This window comes from Phaenicophaeus curvirostris, chromosome 4 (genome assembly GCF_032191515.1).
Source record: "Phaenicophaeus curvirostris isolate KB17595 chromosome 4, BPBGC_Pcur_1.0, whole genome shotgun sequence".
In the NCBI taxonomy this organism is placed as follows: Eukaryota; Metazoa; Chordata; class Aves; order Cuculiformes; family Cuculidae; genus Phaenicophaeus; species Phaenicophaeus curvirostris.
The window spans coordinates 47,044,735-47,065,612 of record NC_091395.1 but is presented as its reverse complement, the minus strand read 5'-3'; the positions used below and the strand labels follow the sequence as shown (position 1 = coordinate 47,065,612).

The 20,878-nt window shown below is 39.4% G+C and overlaps 1 protein-coding gene across 1 annotated transcript in view; it reads left to right on the top strand.

Annotated features, from left to right (window-relative positions):
- Positions 1-393: 393 nt before the first annotated feature.
- The window catches only part of ZDHHC2 (zinc finger DHHC-type palmitoyltransferase 2), a 33,168-nt gene continuing 12,683 nt past the window's right edge, over positions 394-20,878 (top strand). Inside the window, exons 1-6 of the mRNA XM_069855979.1 lie at positions 394-580; positions 10,761-10,787; positions 13,569-13,663; positions 16,865-16,985; positions 17,886-17,955; positions 19,522-19,554. Coding sequence (XP_069712080.1) covers positions 412-580; positions 10,761-10,787; positions 13,569-13,663; positions 16,865-16,985; positions 17,886-17,955; positions 19,522-19,554 — 515 coding nt within the window. The 5' untranslated portion in view covers positions 394-411. The remainder of the gene's footprint in view (positions 581-10,760; positions 10,788-13,568; positions 13,664-16,864; positions 16,986-17,885; positions 17,956-19,521; positions 19,555-20,878) is intronic.

The window sequence follows — 20,878 nt, the reverse complement described above, 5'->3', positions numbered from 1 at the left end:
TTCCAGTGCCTCAAGACTTTCATGGTGAAGGGATTCCTGCTTATGTCTAGTCTAAATCTGTCCCTCTCCAGTTTACACCCACTGCCCCTCGTCCTATCTCTACAAGTCTTTGTAAACAGTCCCTCCCCAGCTTTCCTGTAGCTCCTTCAGGTACTGGAAGGTCGCTATAAGGTCTCCTCGGAGCATTCCCTTCTCCAGGCTGAGCAACCCCAACTCTCTCAGCCTGTCCTATGTGAGATGCTCCAGCCTAACAGACCCACGCCCTTCCTACTCCTCCCGCTCCCCTCATCCGGCGGGTTCGGAGTGGGGAGTGGGGGCGCCACCGGCTGCCCCCGCCCCGAGCCTCCGGGAGGGGCCCGGCGGTGGGAGGGGCGGCCCCGGGGCGGGGCGGGGCCGGGGCAAGCGGCCGGGATGCGGTGCGGGAAGATGGCGGCGCCGCCGCCTCCTGCAGCCGGGGCGGGGGACGCCTGGGGTGGCGTGCGGCGGCGCTGCCAGCGGCTGCTCTACTGGGTGCCGGTGCTCTTCATCTCCAGCATCCTCTGCTGGTCCTACTACGCCTATGTCACCCAGCTCTGCCTGCGTGAGTGCCGCCGCGGCGGGCGGGGGGGCTCCCGCGGGACGAGGGGTGCAGCCTGGGGATCCCACGGGACGGCAATGGGCGTCGCTGCCCGGGGAGAGAAGCCTGGAAATGCCGCGGGACGTGGAGCATCCCTGTCCGGGGAGAGCAGCCTGGAGATGCCGCGGGACGGGGATGGGCGTCCCTGCCCGGGTAGCGCAGCCCTGAGGTTCCTTCGGGACGAGATGGGCATCCCTGCCCGGGAACAGCAGCCTGGATATCCCGCGGGGCGGGGCGGGCATTCCTGTCCAGGGCGAGCAGCCTGGGAATCCTGCAGGACGGGAATGGGCATCCCTGCCCGGGGAGAGCAGCCTGGAGATGCCGCGGGACGGGGCCGGGGGTGCCGGCGCTCCCTCTCGTTTGCCGGGACCGGGTCTGGAGACCGCGCGGCGGCCCCGTCCCTGCCCGGCGGCCCCGTCCTGCCCTCCCGCCGCCGTGGGCTCCTCTCCCACGCGAGGCGGGTCCGGTTGCACGGGGCGATTCGCGGCCGTGAAGTTCCCCGTCCAGGGGCAGTGGGAACAGGTAACACAACATCCCGGAGTCCCCCTGTGCCGCTCTTCAGCCATCTAGAAAATGCCTGGTTGTTACAACTCCTCGCTCTGCCTTTGGCATCGGCAGCCTGCAGTTTGCTCACAGGTCCCCGTGCATCTCGGCTCCTCCTTAGCGTTAGGCCAGTAATTAATCGCATACTGGAGGCTTGAGTGTGATCCGGCTCTCTGTGTGAATTTGAGTAGACGAGCCCAAAGGTTTTATTAAAAGACCGACTCGCTCGGCTCACTTGAATTAATTCCAGGTTCTCTTGCGGTATATCTTATAGAAAACAGTTTAATCTTTGAATTTTAGAGGCTAATGCATGGCGCACAGATGTTTCATGAACAGTATTATAGCCACGATGCTAAACAATACAAATTAGCTGCTGTTTCCCCCTTCCCCTGCACTGTAGGTGAAGTTCATAGTGACCGTTTGTCATTTAGCATCTGCTTAAGGGATGGCAGTGAAGAGAAAATACCCATCTCAAACTGAGTGGATTCAGGTGTCTGTATAGTTTTACCAGACTTTAGCTGCTCGTTTTAAGAATCTCGGCTCTCTGGTACCTAATTTTGGATTTTATTTATTTTTTTTTAACAGAAGACTGCGATAAAATTATGTCCTACAGATGATTGGCTGAGCAGTTGAGACATTAAGCAAAAAAATGACTGCCAGACCTAGCACCTGTGTTTTGGAGGGAGGTATCAAGATTTGGTGTGCTTCCTGTATTAGAGCTGGGCTTTTTACGTCTTTTTTTTTTCCACTAACGACACTCAGATGTGTTAGTTTTAAGTGCAGTTCTTCACCTCGAAATTGAGACGTGAGTTGCTGTGCCCTCAGGAGAGAAAGGTTGAAGTATCTCCCTCCAGCACAAGGAAGCAAATTGTCTGGAAATTTGTGGGAGAAGTTGACTGAGCAAGCCTGGAAGGGGAGATGAAAGCTGACAGGAGGAGGGCAAGGCTATAGTTAACATCTGTCCTAGTGTACACAGCCCCATGATGCTTACACAGATAGGCTTGATTCCAGCACTACTGTTTGAATCATCTACTGTACTTTTTATTCTGTTTAGTTCTCTGTAACAGATGAAGACTGGGTTTTAGCTTACCTGGCAACGGGTACTTAAGGAAATGGAATGGTTGAAACTAGCTTCAAACTATAAACTATGGTACCGTAATTCCTTGAGAACTGCTCAGAGAAAAAAGGCCTCTTATGGGAGGGGAGGAAGAGGGAATCCTGGGGCTCTGCTAAGACATCTTCTACTGGATTATTTTCCATTGTCAAAGGTTCCCTACCACTGCCTATCTCACCAGTTTTTGAATTCAGCATAATAGTTGTCTGCAACTTCCACTAATTCCATCTTTTATTTATGTCTGGATGTTTTCCCTTGGTTTTGGCATGTTAAAATAAACTTATGTCTTGTCTTACTAATGAATATTTAGTGTAAACAACAGAAGGAATAGCTAACAAATGTGAGAACGAAAGCCAATGGAAGGAATAGACTGTAAGCATTTCAGTGCTTTGAAGCCAGCCTGTCTGCTCAGTGCATCTCATATTCCTGTAGCACTGGCTGCCAAAGAGGATGTGTGTAGCTGCTTATTTTATTGCAGCTTACTGGCATTGATGCTGACAACAAAGTATGGTGAACAGTGTTAACCATTACTCAGCAAGGGCTTTGCACAATTGTAATGTAAATGGTTTCTTTGAGCTTTTAGTAATGAGAAAATATTTCAAATGTCGTATTTTTGAATGGTTTTTGCAATTTCAGTTAAGTGTTGTAGGGGAGACAGTAAATTTTTTTAAAAACAGAAAGAAGTAGTCTAAGATAATTCCTTTAATCCCTAAGGCTGGGTAGTTGCAGTATTGAGTATAATTTTAGAAACAGAAAAAGGAATCCACAACTTTTAGCTGTGGCATTACCACATCTAGAGATCTGTCTCTTTTCTTAGTGGTTTCATCTAAATGCTCATGCTGTTTTAATCTTTAAGGAAAAGGAGAAGAGTAGTGAGCACTAGCAAAAGATTATCTTCTTCCTGCAGATTATAGAATACTGGAATTAAATGTGTAAATGAATTGGTTTTAAAACAACTGACTAAGGCTTGCTTCTCTATTATCCAGTTCCATTAATTTGATTTTGCTAGCATTTTTATCTCACAATCCCTGTCCGGCAGTAGTAGTAGTAGTCTTTTTTCCCTCCATGTAACCTCCTTTTTGGTTAAAATTATTGGGCCTTTAAATATTCGTTCCTTTAAAAAAAAGTGAGTATGTTTTTAAAAACTTGAGGTTACAGATTTATTGTTCTTCCTCTAAAAAAGGATGAGGGAGTAAAGGCGATGTACAACAAGTATACTGAGCTTTCAATAGCTGAAGCTACTAAAAAATCAACCTAGGATATATGGAACAACAACAACAACATGAAGAGCAAACAGATTTTTGTCCGCTGCCCTGTGCATCCTTGCATCTGTACTCTGAAAATGCCTATTGAATTCAGTAAGCTCTACAAATGAAAGAAAAACAATTTTTCTTATGCTTTCTTTCTATGGTGTGTCTCTAATTCAGGTTAGTAGAAATATAAATAATTATCCACTTCATGCATTGGGTAAGGCAGAACCAGTAGTTGTTTGCACTGTTTCTGATAGCTGTTTGCCGGATGTGCTTTTGGCAAACTGGAATGTTGAGATCCGGTTTTGGGTTTGTTTTTTTGTTTTCCTTCCAGTTTGTAATTTGGAGTTGCATGTAACAAGGAAAATGTGAAAACTTGGCAGTGCTGTAGTAGATGTTTTTAGTGAAATTGATCAAGTGTGCTGATGAGAGGATTATGCAGTAAATATAAATCGGTTCTGTGTATTCAATTTTGATCAATTTTTATGTATCACTGATTTTAATTCTGAGGATAATTTGCTTGCTTAGGGAATCCTGTCTGAAAATGCAGCTTAAATTTGTAATTTTCAAGAAAGAAGGTAGATTTGCTGTGAAACAGAAACAAGCAATAAGCATTTCCTGATTACTGGAGTGCAGGGAAAGGGAGGAAATATTCCTGCTTGGTGAGTTAATTGGCTGACTTGGTAAAGCGTAGCTGAAGAGAGGAGTGGCAAGACATTGACAATACAGTTAGGAAAGCTCATAAGCCGCATCCTAGTTTTTGGAGTAGAATGTGTAACTGGGATCTGTCCACAGTATGGAATGGAAAAATGTGAAATGACACCCATGTTAATGATTGTGAAAGATTTTTGCTAACCAGATTGGTTAGTGCTGCATTGAGGTTTTTGACTCAATGTAACATAAATTGAATGGAATTGTAGCAAGATTAAAAACTGCTTAAGTCATCACAGTTTAGAGGCAGAATTAATGCATGCCCTGTAGGCATGGCATAGTGCGATCAGGGTATCAGAAGCGGCAGAGCAGCAGAAAATACGGAGGTAGAAGCTGATAGGGGGGACAAAAGAAAAAAAAGGTTGGTCTCAAGATTTCATCATGAGAATTTGAGCTCTTTGCTCAGTATGTTCTCCAAATGGATCAAAGGATTTGTGGTACTTAACTGCTCATGTCTTGTAATTATCTAGAGGTTACATTTGGCTGTAGAAATACAAATGCATTGTAGCACAGCAGTTGGATGTTGTGAAATACGGGTTAAATATCCAGTCTGTACATTGGCTGCTAAGGTAGCAAAGGAATTTGGTCAAAGCATGTTTGGGGTTTTTTTACTATGTTTTGGAAACACCACAGTTTTTATCATCTTATCCCTGGCTACTTTTATATAAGTTACAGAACTGACCGCTGCAGTAAATTGGGCTTCTGAATTTTATCCAGCAGAACTGCTAGGCATTTCTCAAATTTCATTTGATTGCTTTCTCAGACTTTCAAAGACAGCTGCCATTCCTCACTTCTGAAATGGAACTGAAGTCTGTGTTAAGTATGACTGGTTATCTCTCCATGTAGTGTCTAGCGTACTGCTGATAGGCGTTGTTCCTTGACATTTAAAACATGAATTTAAGTTGAAAACCTGAGGTCTGTGGTAAAGGTTAGATTATTAGATGATATTGTGTTTTCTGTTGAAGATTTAACACTGCTTGATATATAGCAGCTTGGATAAATTTATTTGTCAGGGTATACTCTTTGTTTGCTAAAAGGGATCTTACATACAAAAGGTCATACAACTTCTCTAGAAGTGATCTTCACTCTTCAGCTAGTCCTTGTGACTTAGAAAGTAAATGGGAAGTTTGTAAGGGTGAAAGTTAGATCAGTTCTTGGGCATACTCAATTCAAAAGCAGTCTGTTTGTGACCTTATCTAAAAAGGTGTCACGTAGCCCGTTGCGGCTGAGTAGGTGGGCATCGATGCACTTTCATGAACACATCACTAGGGGTTAAAATGAATTTGCTAACACATTCACAAATACTGTCAAATCCAAATGTATGGGTTAATTATGATGAGTATTTATGCTTACATTAAATCTCCCAGAAATAATTCTGTTACTTTTGTCCTGAAGCAAAGCATCAGTGGCCAAGTCTCCATCCTGTCACTCTGAATCAATGCAAATCACTGCTCTGTCTAGCAGAGGGGTAGATCTTTATTCTAAGTGTGGCTTTTTTTCTTCTGAAGGGCTACTGCAGACAAGAATAGCACACTTGTCACAACTATAAAACATTTCTGTGTGTACAGAGGGCTGAGTTAAACTGTGTCTATAGATCAGTGTTGTACAGCTTCAAATACGCTGTAAAGATAGAATGCATACTTAGTTCTGTGAATCAGATCCATAGTGTTAAACTGTGAAAAACACCTGTTTATTTATAGATGTGGCTGGAGAGTTTCTAAATCAGATGTATCTTACTTTCCCATTCCAAAGTTCTAAATACTAAAAAAAAAAGTATGTAAAATATGGAAGATTTTGCATATTCACTTCCATCAAAGCTTTAAAAATTAATTGCTTTCTCCAGTTTTGAGGGGAGATCACTGTGTTTTGTGTGTTTTGTGGTTTGTTTGTTTTGTTTTGTTTAAATCTAACCGTTACATCTGCTGTTCAGGAACTTTGATTTTGGATTTAGAAGTCAAGTAAAATTTAGTGTTAGAAAACCAAAGCAAATTTTTTACATTAATTTTATCTTCCAAAATAGCTTGGGTTAAGTGATGGCAATGTGCCTTGCCATGTCTGTAGCTACATGGAGATGGATGCCTACTTAATTTTTCCACAGATGAGTAAGAATAAGATTTTAAGAGACAGTGAGCTATAATTCAAGAAATAGGAAATCCCTTTCTATCACTGAATTAAGGTCTGACCCTGTGCAAGGTGCCTGACAATGTGCTTTCTCTTCTTAGCATACTAATTCACTACTGGGAGTTGTAGCAGGCAGTTTTGAGATAACTCTGGTGCCTTTTTGCTTGCCAAGGCAGCATTCCTAACACTACATGTCTTTCTCCCAGTGAGGAAGACTGCCTGTAAGTGTGGGGTGAATTCCCTAGGCTTCTCCAGATGTCCTTCCATCCCGGACTCTTTCCTGTCTTTTGTAACACAACTTTCTGTCCTCAGTCACTGTTGTTTTTCGCAAGCTCAGGCTGTTTAGCATCATTGACTTGTGAACGTGCTGTCCCTGTTTCTGGCTGCCTGTGGCTCAGGGCAAGCAGAGAACAATGTTTCTGGCTCAGGAAATTGGCATCTGTGTTGGCCAAAGTCCTGCATATGTCCCAACCTGATTCCTAATTCTGATGAGCAGAGTCTGCAAGCTGCATAATGAAACAGAGAGGCTCTAATTATGTGATAGGCTGCTAGTGCTGAACTGTAAACGGCATGCTGACGCTTTAGCACTGGAAGGCTTGATGAAATTGGCCCCTGCAGTATCTTAGGCGAACAGAGCTATAACTTTTTAATGACTTCTTGAAGACAGGTCATGGTTTTATAATTATCTCTGTCTCTGAATATAGTGGAGTATCATTCTGTTCCTCTCCCAGACTGCAGAAATTGCTTAACAGTTTGGATCGATGTGTTTATTCTTGTTATTGTAGACATAAATGCTTTTTACCCTTATTATTTGTATGCTATTTGACTACAGTAACTGAATTTCCGACATTTAGGCTGGTATTTATTAATGATGGGATGCACAGTCTGACCTACTTTTCTGTGCATTACCAAGCAGTCAATGTAACCCCTTGGCAGAGAAATGAGAAAACTGTTACAAAGACTGGTATAAAAGATTCACAGAAGACTATATGGTCAAATACTGTTGAATAATATTGCAAAGCTGTATCACTGAATCTACTGGAAAATATAAAGTTTGATTTAAATAAATATATCATGTGCTGTTCAGAAGGTGGTGAAAATAGCAAACATTTCTTGGATCATGTCCAAAATTAGAGGATTTTTTTTGTCTTAGAAAATTATTTTCCATGCACATAAATAGTGTAATTTTAGATTTATAAGCATCTTGTTGTTACCTTAAGGAATATTTGTATCATGGTAATTCTACAAACAGAGGAAGTTTAATTTTTAAGAGAAATTTAAGAATTAGTTTGATTTGTAAGGGCTTGCTTTATTTATCCGCCCCACCAATTCTGCCACATTTGTGCAAAAAAAACCCCAACTAAACAAAAAAAAAACAAACCCACCTTTATTTCCTTTCTAGTACTGTAGTATTGCAAATGCCTGTCCATTACCTTCCCGCACATTATGCTTTCTTCAGGGAGCCTTTCTCCAAGGTGATCTAAAAAGGCACAAGCAGAGTGAGTAGTACTTCACTTTGTGAAAAGATGCGTGTTATGGGATATCTTGCATATTCCTTTGTGTCACTGTCTGAGGGAATGTTTGTTAAGCAGTGTAGCCAGTCTTCTAGTAAACACCAGTTGCAGTAAGCATGGAGAAAAAAGACTGTAAGGTTGAAGATGGTGGCATCTCCCTTCAGCCTTGTCTCTTCTACTTCCATCTCTTACAGTGATTGCAACTCTGAAGCTTTTTAAATAACTCTGAGTTATACTTAGGTGGTAAATGAGATTGAAATGACAAGATGTATCAAAAAACCTGGTTCTCACTCTGCTGGGATTAACTGGACATCTTTGGGAACTTATGTTTTAGCCTTTGTGATCTGCTGTTCCTGACTGGCAGGAACATCTGGCTTCCAAGCTAGACACCACAGAAGATGAAAAGATGGTCCACTGAGCAGGTGTAGACTCTGAAGAGTGCATTTCATCCTGGAAGTGGACTGAAATTTTGAAAGTCTGTAGGCTTGCAGTCAGGTAGAAATTATTAAATTTGTATTTATTAGTTGTAATCGTCCTTTTACCTACAGACATGTGAAAAAGTTAAAAGTCTCAAACACATAAATTAATACATTTTATCCAAGGTAGCAATGTTCCATGCCATTCACTTGCGAGGAGAGAAAAATACCACAAATCGTTGTGAAAGATTGGTTAAGTAGATTTTAGTTTGAAATTGATGAGTCTGCAATCTATGCTTGGCTTTTTAATCGGCAGAGAGTAGTTATTCCAAGAAGACTTGCAAAACTTTTGCACACCAAGTGGAGAAAGAAAATCAGAATTTGATTAGGGCTGGTTATTCCTAATCTGAGAGTTTCGGCACTTTTCAATTTGACATCAGCTCTAAAGATGTCTTTTGTTTATGCTTCTTTTCTGGTGGATGACTGTTTAGTTATAATTTTACATTTCTTTTGCTTTAGTGTACTGTGGCATCTCTGCTCCTCAGAGTCAAGTGTGTATACATGTTCCCTCTGTCTCTAGCAGTTGTCTAAAGGAATATTTAGCTTATCAAGCTCTAAAGACTTCTCTTAGCTGAACTAGAAAACTGAGGACAGAACAGACTTTTCTTTATAGTTCTTATCTAATTTCTGTGGTGGATTTTTGTGAAGGACTTCATAAATGTGGTTATGTACAGTTTTCTGTCATGTAAGGGAAACTTGCTTCAATGGTGAACTGTTCTCGTGGTGGAAAAGTTTTTTCTTGCATCAAATCTGATTCTCTCAATTTATACCTACTGGTATATATACTATATTTGTCCTCCCATCCTCCAGCACTATGAAGAGCCCAGTTCCACCTCCTCAGTGTCTCCCTGGAGGTCCTGTTATGTCCTCCCAAAGTCATGTCTTCTCCAATCTGAACAAGCTCCAGCTGTGTAGGCTCTGCTCAGAGGATGAGGGATGTGGTCCCTGCCAGCGTGGTTGCTCTCCCCTGGACTTGTGGTTTTTGTTGTACTGGGGGCAAAATTCTGGGTGTAGTCTAATGTGTGCTGCATAGAGGGGGATAATTCCCTTCCCTTGACTGACCAGCCATGTCCCTAATAATACCACCCATGAGACCAACGGACGTTGCTGCTGCCTGAGTGCTGCTGCCTCGCATTCAGCTCGCTGCCCGCCAGCACCACCATGGCCTCTTCCACAGAGCTGCTCCAACCACAGTCCCCAGGTTGTATTGTTGCAGGGAGTTGGTTTTTTACAGGTGCAGGACTTTGACTTTGCCCGCAATGAATTCCGTAAGGGTCCTGTTGGCCATTCCTCCAGCCTTTCTGGGTCCCTCTGGATGCCAGTCCAGCACACGAGCATAGCAGCTGGTGTCCCTGGGGTGGTGTCATATGTAAACTTGATGAGTCTTCACAGTTCCAGAGCATTAGTTAAAGTGCTGAGCAGGACTGGCCCTAAGGTACCTCCTTGCATTGTGCAATATATATTGAAATGGTGACTTTCACTCTGTTGACAAAGCTAAGTTTGGTACATCAAATTAGGATGAAATTACTTGCTTTGTGCCTGCTGTTTGAAGACCAGCACTGTGCAGCCATTCTTGCTAGTGGAATAGAAATGCCTATAGCCACTGTCCTCTCACTCACACTTGTAGGTGCCAGTATATTCCACTTTGTAGACTGCTTAATTGCTATGGATAAATATGTGGTGAAGTGGTTTGAGTGGAAGGGGAAAAGTACTGTGAGGTTTTAATCACTTGGGAATTTCTGATCTCTCTCACAAACCTCTTGTTGGGTGGTTAATTTTTTTTTTAATAATGTGACTGAAAATGGAGTATAGCTGTGAGAAAAAAAATTATTCTCTTCAATAAATGTGGTGATACATGATACCAGTGTACTCTACTCCATGCCTGACATACTTTTGCCTTTCTCAGTTTTTTACTCTCCCCAAATCTTATAACCCATGGGCAGTTATTTAAAGAAAGTGTGATTTTTGTTTACTTCTTTCTTTTATGCCTTGGAGATTTAAGGTATCACTGAGTATTGCTGGCAAAGCCGGTTCTGGAGTCTGACACCTCCACCTCAAGAACAAAATATATGTAAACAGTAAAACCTGTACAACCGCAGCTAGATAACTGTTTTTTGGAGGTGGCTTTTCTTGGGTTAAACATGGACAACTTCAGATAGGTGGAGTTACCAGTTCTCAGGAGCTGAGCCTGGGAATGGGAGCAAAAAAAAAAGCCTTATAAGCAACAGGCATTGTCTCCCTGTTCTTGGGATGAGTGTAGGAATCGTAAAACCTTGATAGTGTGGGGTTTTAAGTTTGTATCGTTTGATGAATACTCTTCCCCCTTTGGTTGAAAAAGAGAATTTTAAAAAATTCAGTTACATAATTTTCTATTTAAACATAATGTCTACTCTTTCCTTTCTTCTCATTTTTCAGTGACAATGACAAATATTGGAGAAAAAGGTAAGATTTTTTTATTAGCTGTTTATAAGGGGAATTTATATATCAGGGTAGTATAGTAGTTTACTAGTAGAATTGAGATACAGACCTAACCTGTTTTAAATAAATGTGGAGTTTTGTGTTCCTCAGCTCCTTTTATTTTTCTGCTGTTCCAAAATATTGCTTTAACCATTCCAAATAGAGATGAGAAAAATTAGAAATTTCTACTCTTCTTACTGGCTTTTTGAAGTGTCAACAAAATAATCTTTATATTCTGTTTTTTAAAAATTTTATTTGTAACAAGGAAAGCTCTTGTAAAGCTGAGGCTTCTGAAGATGAGCAAGATGTTTGTGCAGAGTGCAACTTACTTAAATGGGAGGTGATTTTTTTCTGCAGTTTCTTTTTTAGCCAGTGTCTTTGAAGAAACAGAATCCTTCAGATATGTAACGTTTTCAGAAGGTAATAAAACTGCCTGATTAGTTGTCATTAGAGTTCCTACCCTGTGGCTGTAGCATGTTTAGATTGCTTTTCCAGATGCTATTTTAATAATACAGCACAATATGGAAGTGTAAAGTGTGAGGCTGCAGAGCTTTTAGGGGAAGGGTTTGGAGGTTAGGAGACAAACTAAATGCTTTTTATGTTTGTGTAATTCCAGCAGGTTTTATTAAGTCATTGGCAGCTCCTTTACTTTTTCTAAAATGTTAGCCATTTAAGAAACATTTGCTTGAAAAATTTTTTTTCATTTCAGTGATTTCTTCCCTCATATGAGGCATAAGCGTAACTGTGTACTTCAGCACCTGCAGACTTTGAAATAAGTCCAGTTTTTTGCGCTTCCATAGTGTATCAGAGGGAGATGAGTGTGTTGTTGCTCACTGAGTTGTTGTTGCTCACTGAGTACATTGGAATTATCAGCAAAATGCATTGGGGAACATTACATTTCCTTCTGTTTCGCTTCTTAAAGCCTTGGTGAGCTTCAGCCAGTCGGGAGAGATATACCATGGCTGCACTTCTGGCCTGAACATTTTCCCAGGGAAAACTGTGCAAATGGGGCTCAGCCCCATTACAAATGGGGCAAATATCCAGGTGAATCTAGCTATACTAGTTAGTTTTAAATGGGTTGCCTTCAAGCAAGGGGTATGGCATTTGAGGAATTTTTCAGAAGAAGCATAAAACAGAAGGATTTCTGCCCAGGGACCTGCGGGCAACTTTTCTTTTTTCTTTCTTAAGGGAATTGAGATTCTTTAATTGCACTCTCAACACCCACAGACCCAGTGGAGCAGATGGGTAGCCCAGGGTCTCCACTGCAGTGCAGGGATCCTGGTGGATAGGTAATGTGGGAGAATTGACCAGCTGGGACCTGGGACAGATTGGAGGTGGAAGAGTGAACAAGATGACTAAGTCTTGTGCAGACTTTAAAGGGGAAACATGGGGTAATGTCTTTAGGCTAAAATTTATCTGTCTTCCTCCAGTAGTCTGTTTTTATTTTTTAACGTATGAAAAGGGAATTTTCTAACCAGTCACAGTTACCATTATTCTCACAACAATAAAATATAGATGCACATTAGTAAGCGCATAGTGTACAGAACTGATGTAACATGCCCTGTCTTGCCCTCACTTTATGCCATGAATGTGCTGTTGTTTAAAAAAAGATGCTGATTTTGTTCGAGTAGATCAAGGCTTTTTAGAGTTGATAGAAATGTTCTGGTGAAAAAGGGGACCTTTCCTCGCAGATGCTTTTGCAATAACAAGATGTTTTTTCAGTGTGTTGTGCTTGATGTGGAATCCAGTTCTATCACTTACACTGATGAGTTTTTCTTCAGTTTATAGACACGGCATATGGCTCTTCCCTCCTGTGATACCAAAGCTCCTCAGATTTTCTTAGCTTTTGTTTATTATTTTTTAATTGCCTAGTGAACAAGAATAAATATTTACTATGTTGCTGATTGTTGAGAAAACATAAAGCTTTTCTTTTGAGGCAAAATTGCAAAAAAAGCAAGAACATGTTGGGCTACTGTTCCTGCATTTGTACACACCGTCATGCATGTGTCATGGAAAATCTAGCACTGAATAGCATTTTATACATATATAAACATGGGCTAGCCATACGAGGACAGTATTTCAGATTGTGTAGTAAAAATGCACAAGTTTCCCTTTATGATGTTTTTTGGTGATTTTATGAATTTGCAGAAGTTGTGTAAAGACAATTAGACTATGTAGCTTCCATAAAACCTTGAGCTATCTGTGATCTCAGTTCATCTATATAGGAAGGAAATATTTTCCACTGTTGCTGTCCTACCTGTCCTTTATTTGCTGCTTCTCTGCCTGAGGAATAAAAATCCAAGGAAATACTCTTTTCCTGTGCGTTAGATCAAGTTAATCTGGGGATTCAAGTTTTGGGTTTAGTATTTCCTGTAGTGAATTGCTTAGTACAGTGAGAGTTGGGAACATCCTAAGCAGGACTTAAAAAATGCGTAAAGGCAGAGTGCTTGCTAAATAATTATCATAGAATCACCAGGTTGGAAAAGACCCATCGGATCATCGAGTCCAACCATGGGGCTCTAATGGGCTATTAACTGTTCCCCTCAAACTTTCGTAATATATGTAGCCTGTAACACAACTTTCCCCACACAGTCTGTATTTGTTTCACATAATGTTACAGTACAGTATTTTTGTTGCAAAGCTTTTGCAGAGCCTCTGTATTTACATTTGTTAGACAAACTATCTGTGATATGTACAGTATCTGTGTGTAAGTACTATAGTATCACTGGTCTGTTTGTATTAATTCTGTTCCTTTCTTTATTTTAGTTGTGTGCCTGGTTGCGTACCACATATTTTTCATGCTGTTCGTCTGGTCATATTGGAAAACAATCTTTACACTACCAATGAATCCTTCAAAAGAAGTAAGATAAATGTCACTTTTGTTTCTGACGTAGCCTAGTCAAATGCCTGATTTTGTAGTATTTAAATAATTTAAACTCTGATCTGATGCAGATTTACACTGTATGGAAAAATACAGATGGTAGTTGCAGCTTTTTAATAGGAGTAAGAGGTCAGATTGCAAACAGTGTAATGGTGAAGGCAAAAAAATTACACCTTCTCGAAGCTTTAAAGGCTTTTTAAATAGATTTTTTTTAATTAGATTATATTAATATTACTAAGAAGAAAAAAACTCTCCCCTTGAAAAATACGAGTTATTTAAAGTAGCAGCTTAAATCTTTGCATGGGACTATGGTATTTTTATGTGGGAAAATAAATTATTTCCCTCTATGTAAGACTTCTGTCACCTCTTAGCATCTGTCTGTTGTCCTCTGAACTAAAGCTTCTTCCCCATCTGTTTTGGTATGAAGGAACTTGAGAGTTCTGGCATGAGGGCATGACAGATGAGCTGATGCTGGGAAACCACAGTTGGCTAGTCAGGAAGGCAGCTGGTATAGAACAGCTGCATGGAAAAGAGGTCTAAGTAAATATTTACCCCAAGTCGAAATCTGTCTAGTACAGAAATATTAAAGAAGAAGGGTCTATTTGTTTTGCAGAATATTAAGATACAAAACCTTGTTCAGCATAATGTAGCCTGATGATAATTCAGTTCTTGGGGTTTTATATTGTTTTAATTTCACACTCTTTCTAACACATAAAAGAAAAAAAACAAACATAAAAATTGTCAATGGCCTTTTTGACAATCATCCATGTGCAGCTTGGTACAACCAGCACACCTTTTGGCCTCTTCCAACATATGTTTGTACAGAAACCCCACAGTCCTCAGTAGGTCCTATATCATACAGCCTCTGAGGTCAAAAGGAATCATGCTTTGACTGCTCTGAAGTTTGACATATCTGCAAAGCCAATACTTATTTCGGCATGGACTCATGACTCTAGTTCTGTAACCACCATGCCAAAGCAAAACAAATAGCTTGTGGTTTCTACTCTCTGTTGTGCAGAGGATATTTTCTGAATAGTTTTCATTCACTAATAAGATATCTAGTTGTGAAAACAAGTAGATAATTCAAAGTAATTGTCATCTCCCATGAATTTCACACTGCAGTCTTTGCTACAGCCTGGGACAGAGAGGAGGAGAATAAATTAAGAACCTATTTCATTTGGTAATTACATTGCAAAATATATGCGTATATGTATTGTAACTGTAGCAATAATTAGAAGGGTTTTCAAATCCTTGGACTGATGCCAATAAAAGACTTCCAAAACATTTTAACAAATCCTTAGTAATTATCGTGGGATTCCAAAGCCATCATACAATGCTACTGGAGGACTTCAAATGGGATATCAGAAGTATTGCAGTTGAGTGATAGAAAGTAATGTGTTTCTGTGCTCTTTGGATTTACACAGTGTTGCTGGCAGTAAGTGACATTTTGCTGTTACGTGTCTTTTTCCTAATCTACTGGAGCAGTATTTTTAAAATTTAATTAGAGTGTTTTGTAATGTTAAGTAACTGTTTGGCTTCGAGTTTGTAGGTTGACGTCTGTAAATATAAAAGGATGCATTTTCAACTTAATTGAGCTGACTTATCAACTATAGCAAATACTCATTTGAAGACTGAAAAAGAGATAAAAGCTTTTGCACTTTGTTTTCATGAATTACTGCAGCTGGTGCAAACTACACAGCCTATTTATTTCTTTTTGTAAGCTTATTTCAACTTTTTGCATGTATGAAAAGCACTAAAGTTCCAGTTGCAATTTCTCTTCAAGAGATTTTGAGGGACTTGACTTTAGTGTGTGGCGTTCTGTAACTGTGTGTATATACAAGCATTGCATGGAGGTGTGAGAGACGATGGTTTCCCAGGCAGGAAGGTTTTGTAGTATTAGGACTACTCTGAGAATTAATACAAAATGATGGAGCAATAGCTCTGTGTACCTCAAACAGGAAGCATTAAAAAAAAAAAAAAAAAAAAGTATTGTGTACCAAGTTTCTGCAGTGAGAAATCTTGTGAAACCCAATATAAATCAGTTCAGGTGTTGGCAAGAGTGTATTCTTGCTTGGGTAAAAATGAAAGCTGACCTGAGAAGCTCATGCTAAACAGTGAGCCTCCACGTTCTGCTGGAAGATTGTGAGCCTTGTCAGGAAGCTAGAGTAATGCCTTCTCTCTGGAGATGAGTATGGGCTCCTAACTGTATGTTGCTGTCTGCTTTCTTAGTTTTACATGCATGACTTTCACTTAGGAAAAAAAAATATTATCATAATGACTCACCTTTCTGTAGACGTCACCTTTTTGCAGAAGGTTTCTGTTTCTGGTACAGGTTAGAGACAGCCATTATTCCTGCCAAATACAGATTTCTGTTTGTATTTTATCAATTTTGTTTCCTATTTCTCTGATAGAGATAGAGGCTTCAGCATCTTCCTATTTCTAGAAGCTACAGCAACAAAGCTGACTATGTTGCTGTGCTGCAGAAGAGTACAGGAAATTGGACTGCTTCATGTATACCAAGCATCTCTCGGTAGTTTTTACCCTCTCAGGCTCATTACTAGAGCAGTGTTTGTTATTGCCATTTTGGGCAGTGACATAAGTTACCCTTTTATGCAGGAAGATGCTAAAACATAGTCATTCTGTCGTACAGAATGCTCATTTCTTCCTTCTCTCAACTGGTCTCTGAAATAAAAACACATTCTAGTACCTGAATGAAGAGAACAGCAATTCTCCCATGGCAAAGAATAAAGGGGGAAATGCCAGACAGCAGAAGAGAGATAAAGCTGTCTTTTCTGCTATACCAGTGGCATATTTTCTTCCAGCTGAAGACTGACATTTCTAGCTTAGATTCACTAGCTAATATTTGGTATTACAAAAGTAAGTTAACTGCCTTTTCAAGGGAATGGCAAGCTCTTGATCCTCCTCTTGAAGAGTGTCACTTATTACTTCTGGAAGCATTCAGCACTGCATCAATACCAAATCAGAAATAACTTCAATTTTGTCTTCAGTTGCTATAAATTAAATTAGTGGTTTTAGGAACGCTGGATTATTTGCTGTGATAGTTTGTACGTGCTGCTAATCCATCTTTATATAGTGAATACTTGTTTCTCTTTACATCTCTACGGATACTTATTTAATTTGAAATTTGCTAACATAACTTTGATGTTAAAAATTATTCCAGTTTCATCTATCATATTCAGACAAGGAATCCCTACAGAGGGAGCCTAGAGGTGAATCCCAGCAAGAAGTCTTAAGACGGGCAGCCAAGGATCTTCCTATCTATACACGGACAATGTCTGGAGGTAAATAGGTGTTCAGGAGACCAGTGAAGGCAGGTGTCTTGATGTACTACCTCAACTAATAAAAAAGTAAATTTCAAGGGTTTGGGTTGTAGGGAAGAACTGCTTTTCATTCTTCATAAAATAGCAAAGTGACCCAGAAACTGAACTTTAATGTAGCTTTATGCAGCTACATTTATTCAGTGGAGAGAATGTTGGAAAGAAAATTGCTGCATGCAATTTAGGGTTTTAAAATTGATTGACAGTGCCTTGCTAAATGTTTGCAAACTGATGTTAACAAATAGCAGAAGAGGTTGTAACAGTCTTTAACTGCATGGATTTCTTCTTTCATAGGATAAAAAGAAATTAAAAATAATGGATTAATAGTTATCTGCTTGTCATGTTTAACTAGATAGATCATAGAATGAATCTGTTACTGGTCTACTTGTTGGTTGTTCAGTTGCAAGAACAAAAGTTCTCCCAAATTAAACTTACCATACTGATACTCTTAAGTTCATGAGTGATGGCTAGCTAAGCAAATCTGAGAGATAACCTCATGTAGTAAATGAAAGCTGATAAAGTAATAGCTTAAAATAGTTATATTGTTGAACAGTCTTTAAATTTTTCCAGTCTAGTGAGGGTTTTGTTCTTTCATTGATTGTTTTGCAGAGCTGATGGGTTTGAAAGAAAAGCCCCTGATTAGTGCAATTAGCAGAGATTGCAAAAACTGAACTTTTTTGGGTTCGCTTTGCTAGATTCAGCATTCCGAGTGCTTATAGAATGTTTCACTATTTGCAGCTACTTCTGATCATGCTGAAATGCTTTCCTGGGGGCTCTACTGGGCTGAGCTGCTAGTTTATGCAGACTTTGGGAATCCAAATATATAACTACATTGAGATCTAATCTTGGAACTTTTTTCTTTAGCAATCAGATACTGTGACAGATGCCATCTTGTAAAGCCAGATCGTTGCCATCACTGTTCTGTATGCGACAAGTAAGAAAATATTTTAAATAAGTGGTTTTCTGAATAAATTGATACTTTATTAATGACACAAAAGCTTTTAATTTTTATGCATAGATTTTTCAGGTTAATGTTTTGTCAGAGGGGTTTTTATTATTGCTTAGATTGTTTTAGGTTTAGGTTTATTTATTTATTTATTTATTTCTAAGGAAGTCTAACTTATTCTAATTATTTTGATGGCTTTCTTGATGCCAACATGGATTATGTGGTCTTACAAATTCTTTACAAAATGATTAAAAATTATGAATATTAATGAAGAACTTTCCTTAAGAATGTGACCAAAAGTAGCTGATGAACAAAAATTTGCTTCTTTTGTTAGAGTCTGAATAAAGACCACTACCCATCTCAATCTAGTCATGATGTCACTTACATCTTATGCGAGGTAATAACCTTAATATCCTATTTTTCATTGGATAACTTCTAGGTTTTTTTTAAAGAAAGAAACAGCCAAGTTTCCCTATTTTTCTCACCAAAGCTGTAAAATTAGGGTTTTGTTTGTTTAACACACAATGAAGTTCATCTTCATATTCCCCAGAAATCTCATTGCTTTCTAATTTGATCTTTCAGCTGTTCTCTCTGACCTTTCTCTAGTTAGCTTGGATATCTGTGTGTTTCTCCACTCTTGCCCCCAGTGATTTAAATTTCCAACTTTAAGAGAAGGGGCTTCCTCAAAGGTTGATTTACTCTTAGCTCTATGGCTGTTGCAATTAGTCTTCAGCTCATGATTGTGAGGCGGTGATGACTTTCCATTTTGTTCCACAAAACAATAGAGGCACTGAAACAGTAACTGAGCTGAAGCAGTTAGAGAATCTTGATTGTGTTTTATGGGATGGTGGTTGCGTTGAGAGATAGGAACATTCCCATTATTTGATCAGGGAAGAGAAAAAGGGTGAACCGTGTTATCAAATAAAATATGAGTGAAAATTGCAGAATGCCATTAATTCATATGCCTTGCAGGATACCTTAATTTTGTCCTTACCTTGTCAAAATTCACGTGCTTCAATTATATCTGATTTTCTTTTGCGTGTTTTATTACTGATGGTGAATAATTGCAAAAATATTTAGGATTTTTCATACAAGGTAAGTCCTTGAAAACTTCCTGTGCATCTGCATATATTTTATAAAAGCAAAGAATGTATTTAGAAATATACTTAGGTGCATTGCCGAGTATATAATAATTGAAATACCCCAGTTTCTAAGTCTCTGTCAGAGGATAAACAGTAGTTGAAAAACCTATTCAGAATAAGAACCAAATCCTAAAGCTGAAGTAGTAGATTGCATTTTCTTAAATCACTCAGCTCTTGACAGAACAGGCATTTTAAGTTTGGGCTACCTACAGTTTACTCGTAGGTTAACTGTATCATGGGAATTTAAATAGACCTCTTTGTGAAATAAATTAGTTAAACAACTGTAAGTATAGGTATTTCTTTCTATGTGAATAATTTGTATGTGAATAAGTCTGACATGTAACTGTGTTCTGACTCTTGTTTTTCTTTTGCCTTTTGTGGTTCTTGGAATTCTGTTTGGTTTCTTTTTAAGATGCATTTTGAAGATGGACCATCATTGCCCTTGGTGAGTGTACTATTGGTTTTATTTTTTTTCTTTCTGATTTGGTAAAATAAACTTATGAGGGTCCTGTTAGGTAGGTGATACTTAACTATTCCTAGAGTTAGATGCTTACATGAAGTTACTGGTCTTGCAGGACCACTGGAATTAATTACGTTGTGCCCTCTTTTCCTGGTTTTGAGGTATGGAAAGAAAGTTGTCTACAATCTTTCTTAGACCTTTGAGTTAGATGACTCAATATTTTTACAGTTATGATGAGGTAAACTTCTGGTCAGTAAGAAAACTTCTTTTAAGAATTGCATCTTTTCTTCATGCACTCCACTGTTACTGTGGCTCAGTTGCATTGAATGGTGAAATACTACCCTAGGATAAAAACCACATGGAAGGGCTATACTTTGTTCCCCTTACTGAAGCTCCCAGGGCAGCTTGAGAGGGCTTGTTGAAAACAGCAAGTTAGCTCTTTGAGTTTTATGGGCTCATTGTTTCCTTCCTTTTTTTTTTTTTTTCCCCTCCCCTCTCCTCTCCACCCTCCCTCCTTTTGCTGCCATGTTAGCCTGCAAAGTGGTTTTGTTTTCCTGTATTTTTTTCAGCAGCCTTTGAAACCAGTAGACAGACAGGATGGGTATTTAATTTTATGTCAGTTTGGCAGGTATCTTGTGGAAATAAAGGTAATAGTTTATTAAGGTCCAAGTTAAGAGGATAGAGCAGTAGATGGCAGTTCTTCACCACGTGAAACCAATCAGAAAAGAACAATCTCCTCCATTGGACAAACTGAATGGTAGATGGTTATAAGCAGCTGGTTTGATGTTTCTAAATCAAATTTCTGTATGGAGGAGACTCTGTCTTGGAGGAGGAAGGAGTGCTGGGCTCCCCCTGTTTGTCTTGGTCCTGGCTACAGCCTCTGACATATTGTAGTATGATTTAAGAATCTCCCTTTAATTTGCAGCTGCATGGTAGACACAATTGAAATAAATATTTAGTAATAGAAGGTAGAGTTACTTCATACAGATTTTTTTTTGCTGTAGGGGTATCAGCGTGTGAAACTTGATGATGCTTAATGTTAGTAGTGTGCTTCTTAAAAATAAACAAAACCAAACTAAACACAGACATCAATGGTTGAATGCAGAGTAAATTTCTTCTAAGAAAAAAGGCAATTTCCTTTTATAAGCGTGTCATGTAGAAAGCTACAAGAAAAACAGCTGTCAGGCAATTCCTGTCAGAATATTACTGGAAAGTCTCCGTATTACTATTATGATTCAGTATCACACACACTTCTCATAAGCTTTATGCTCTGTTTTGGATTTTTTTAGTTGTCCTTCCTCAGGATAGT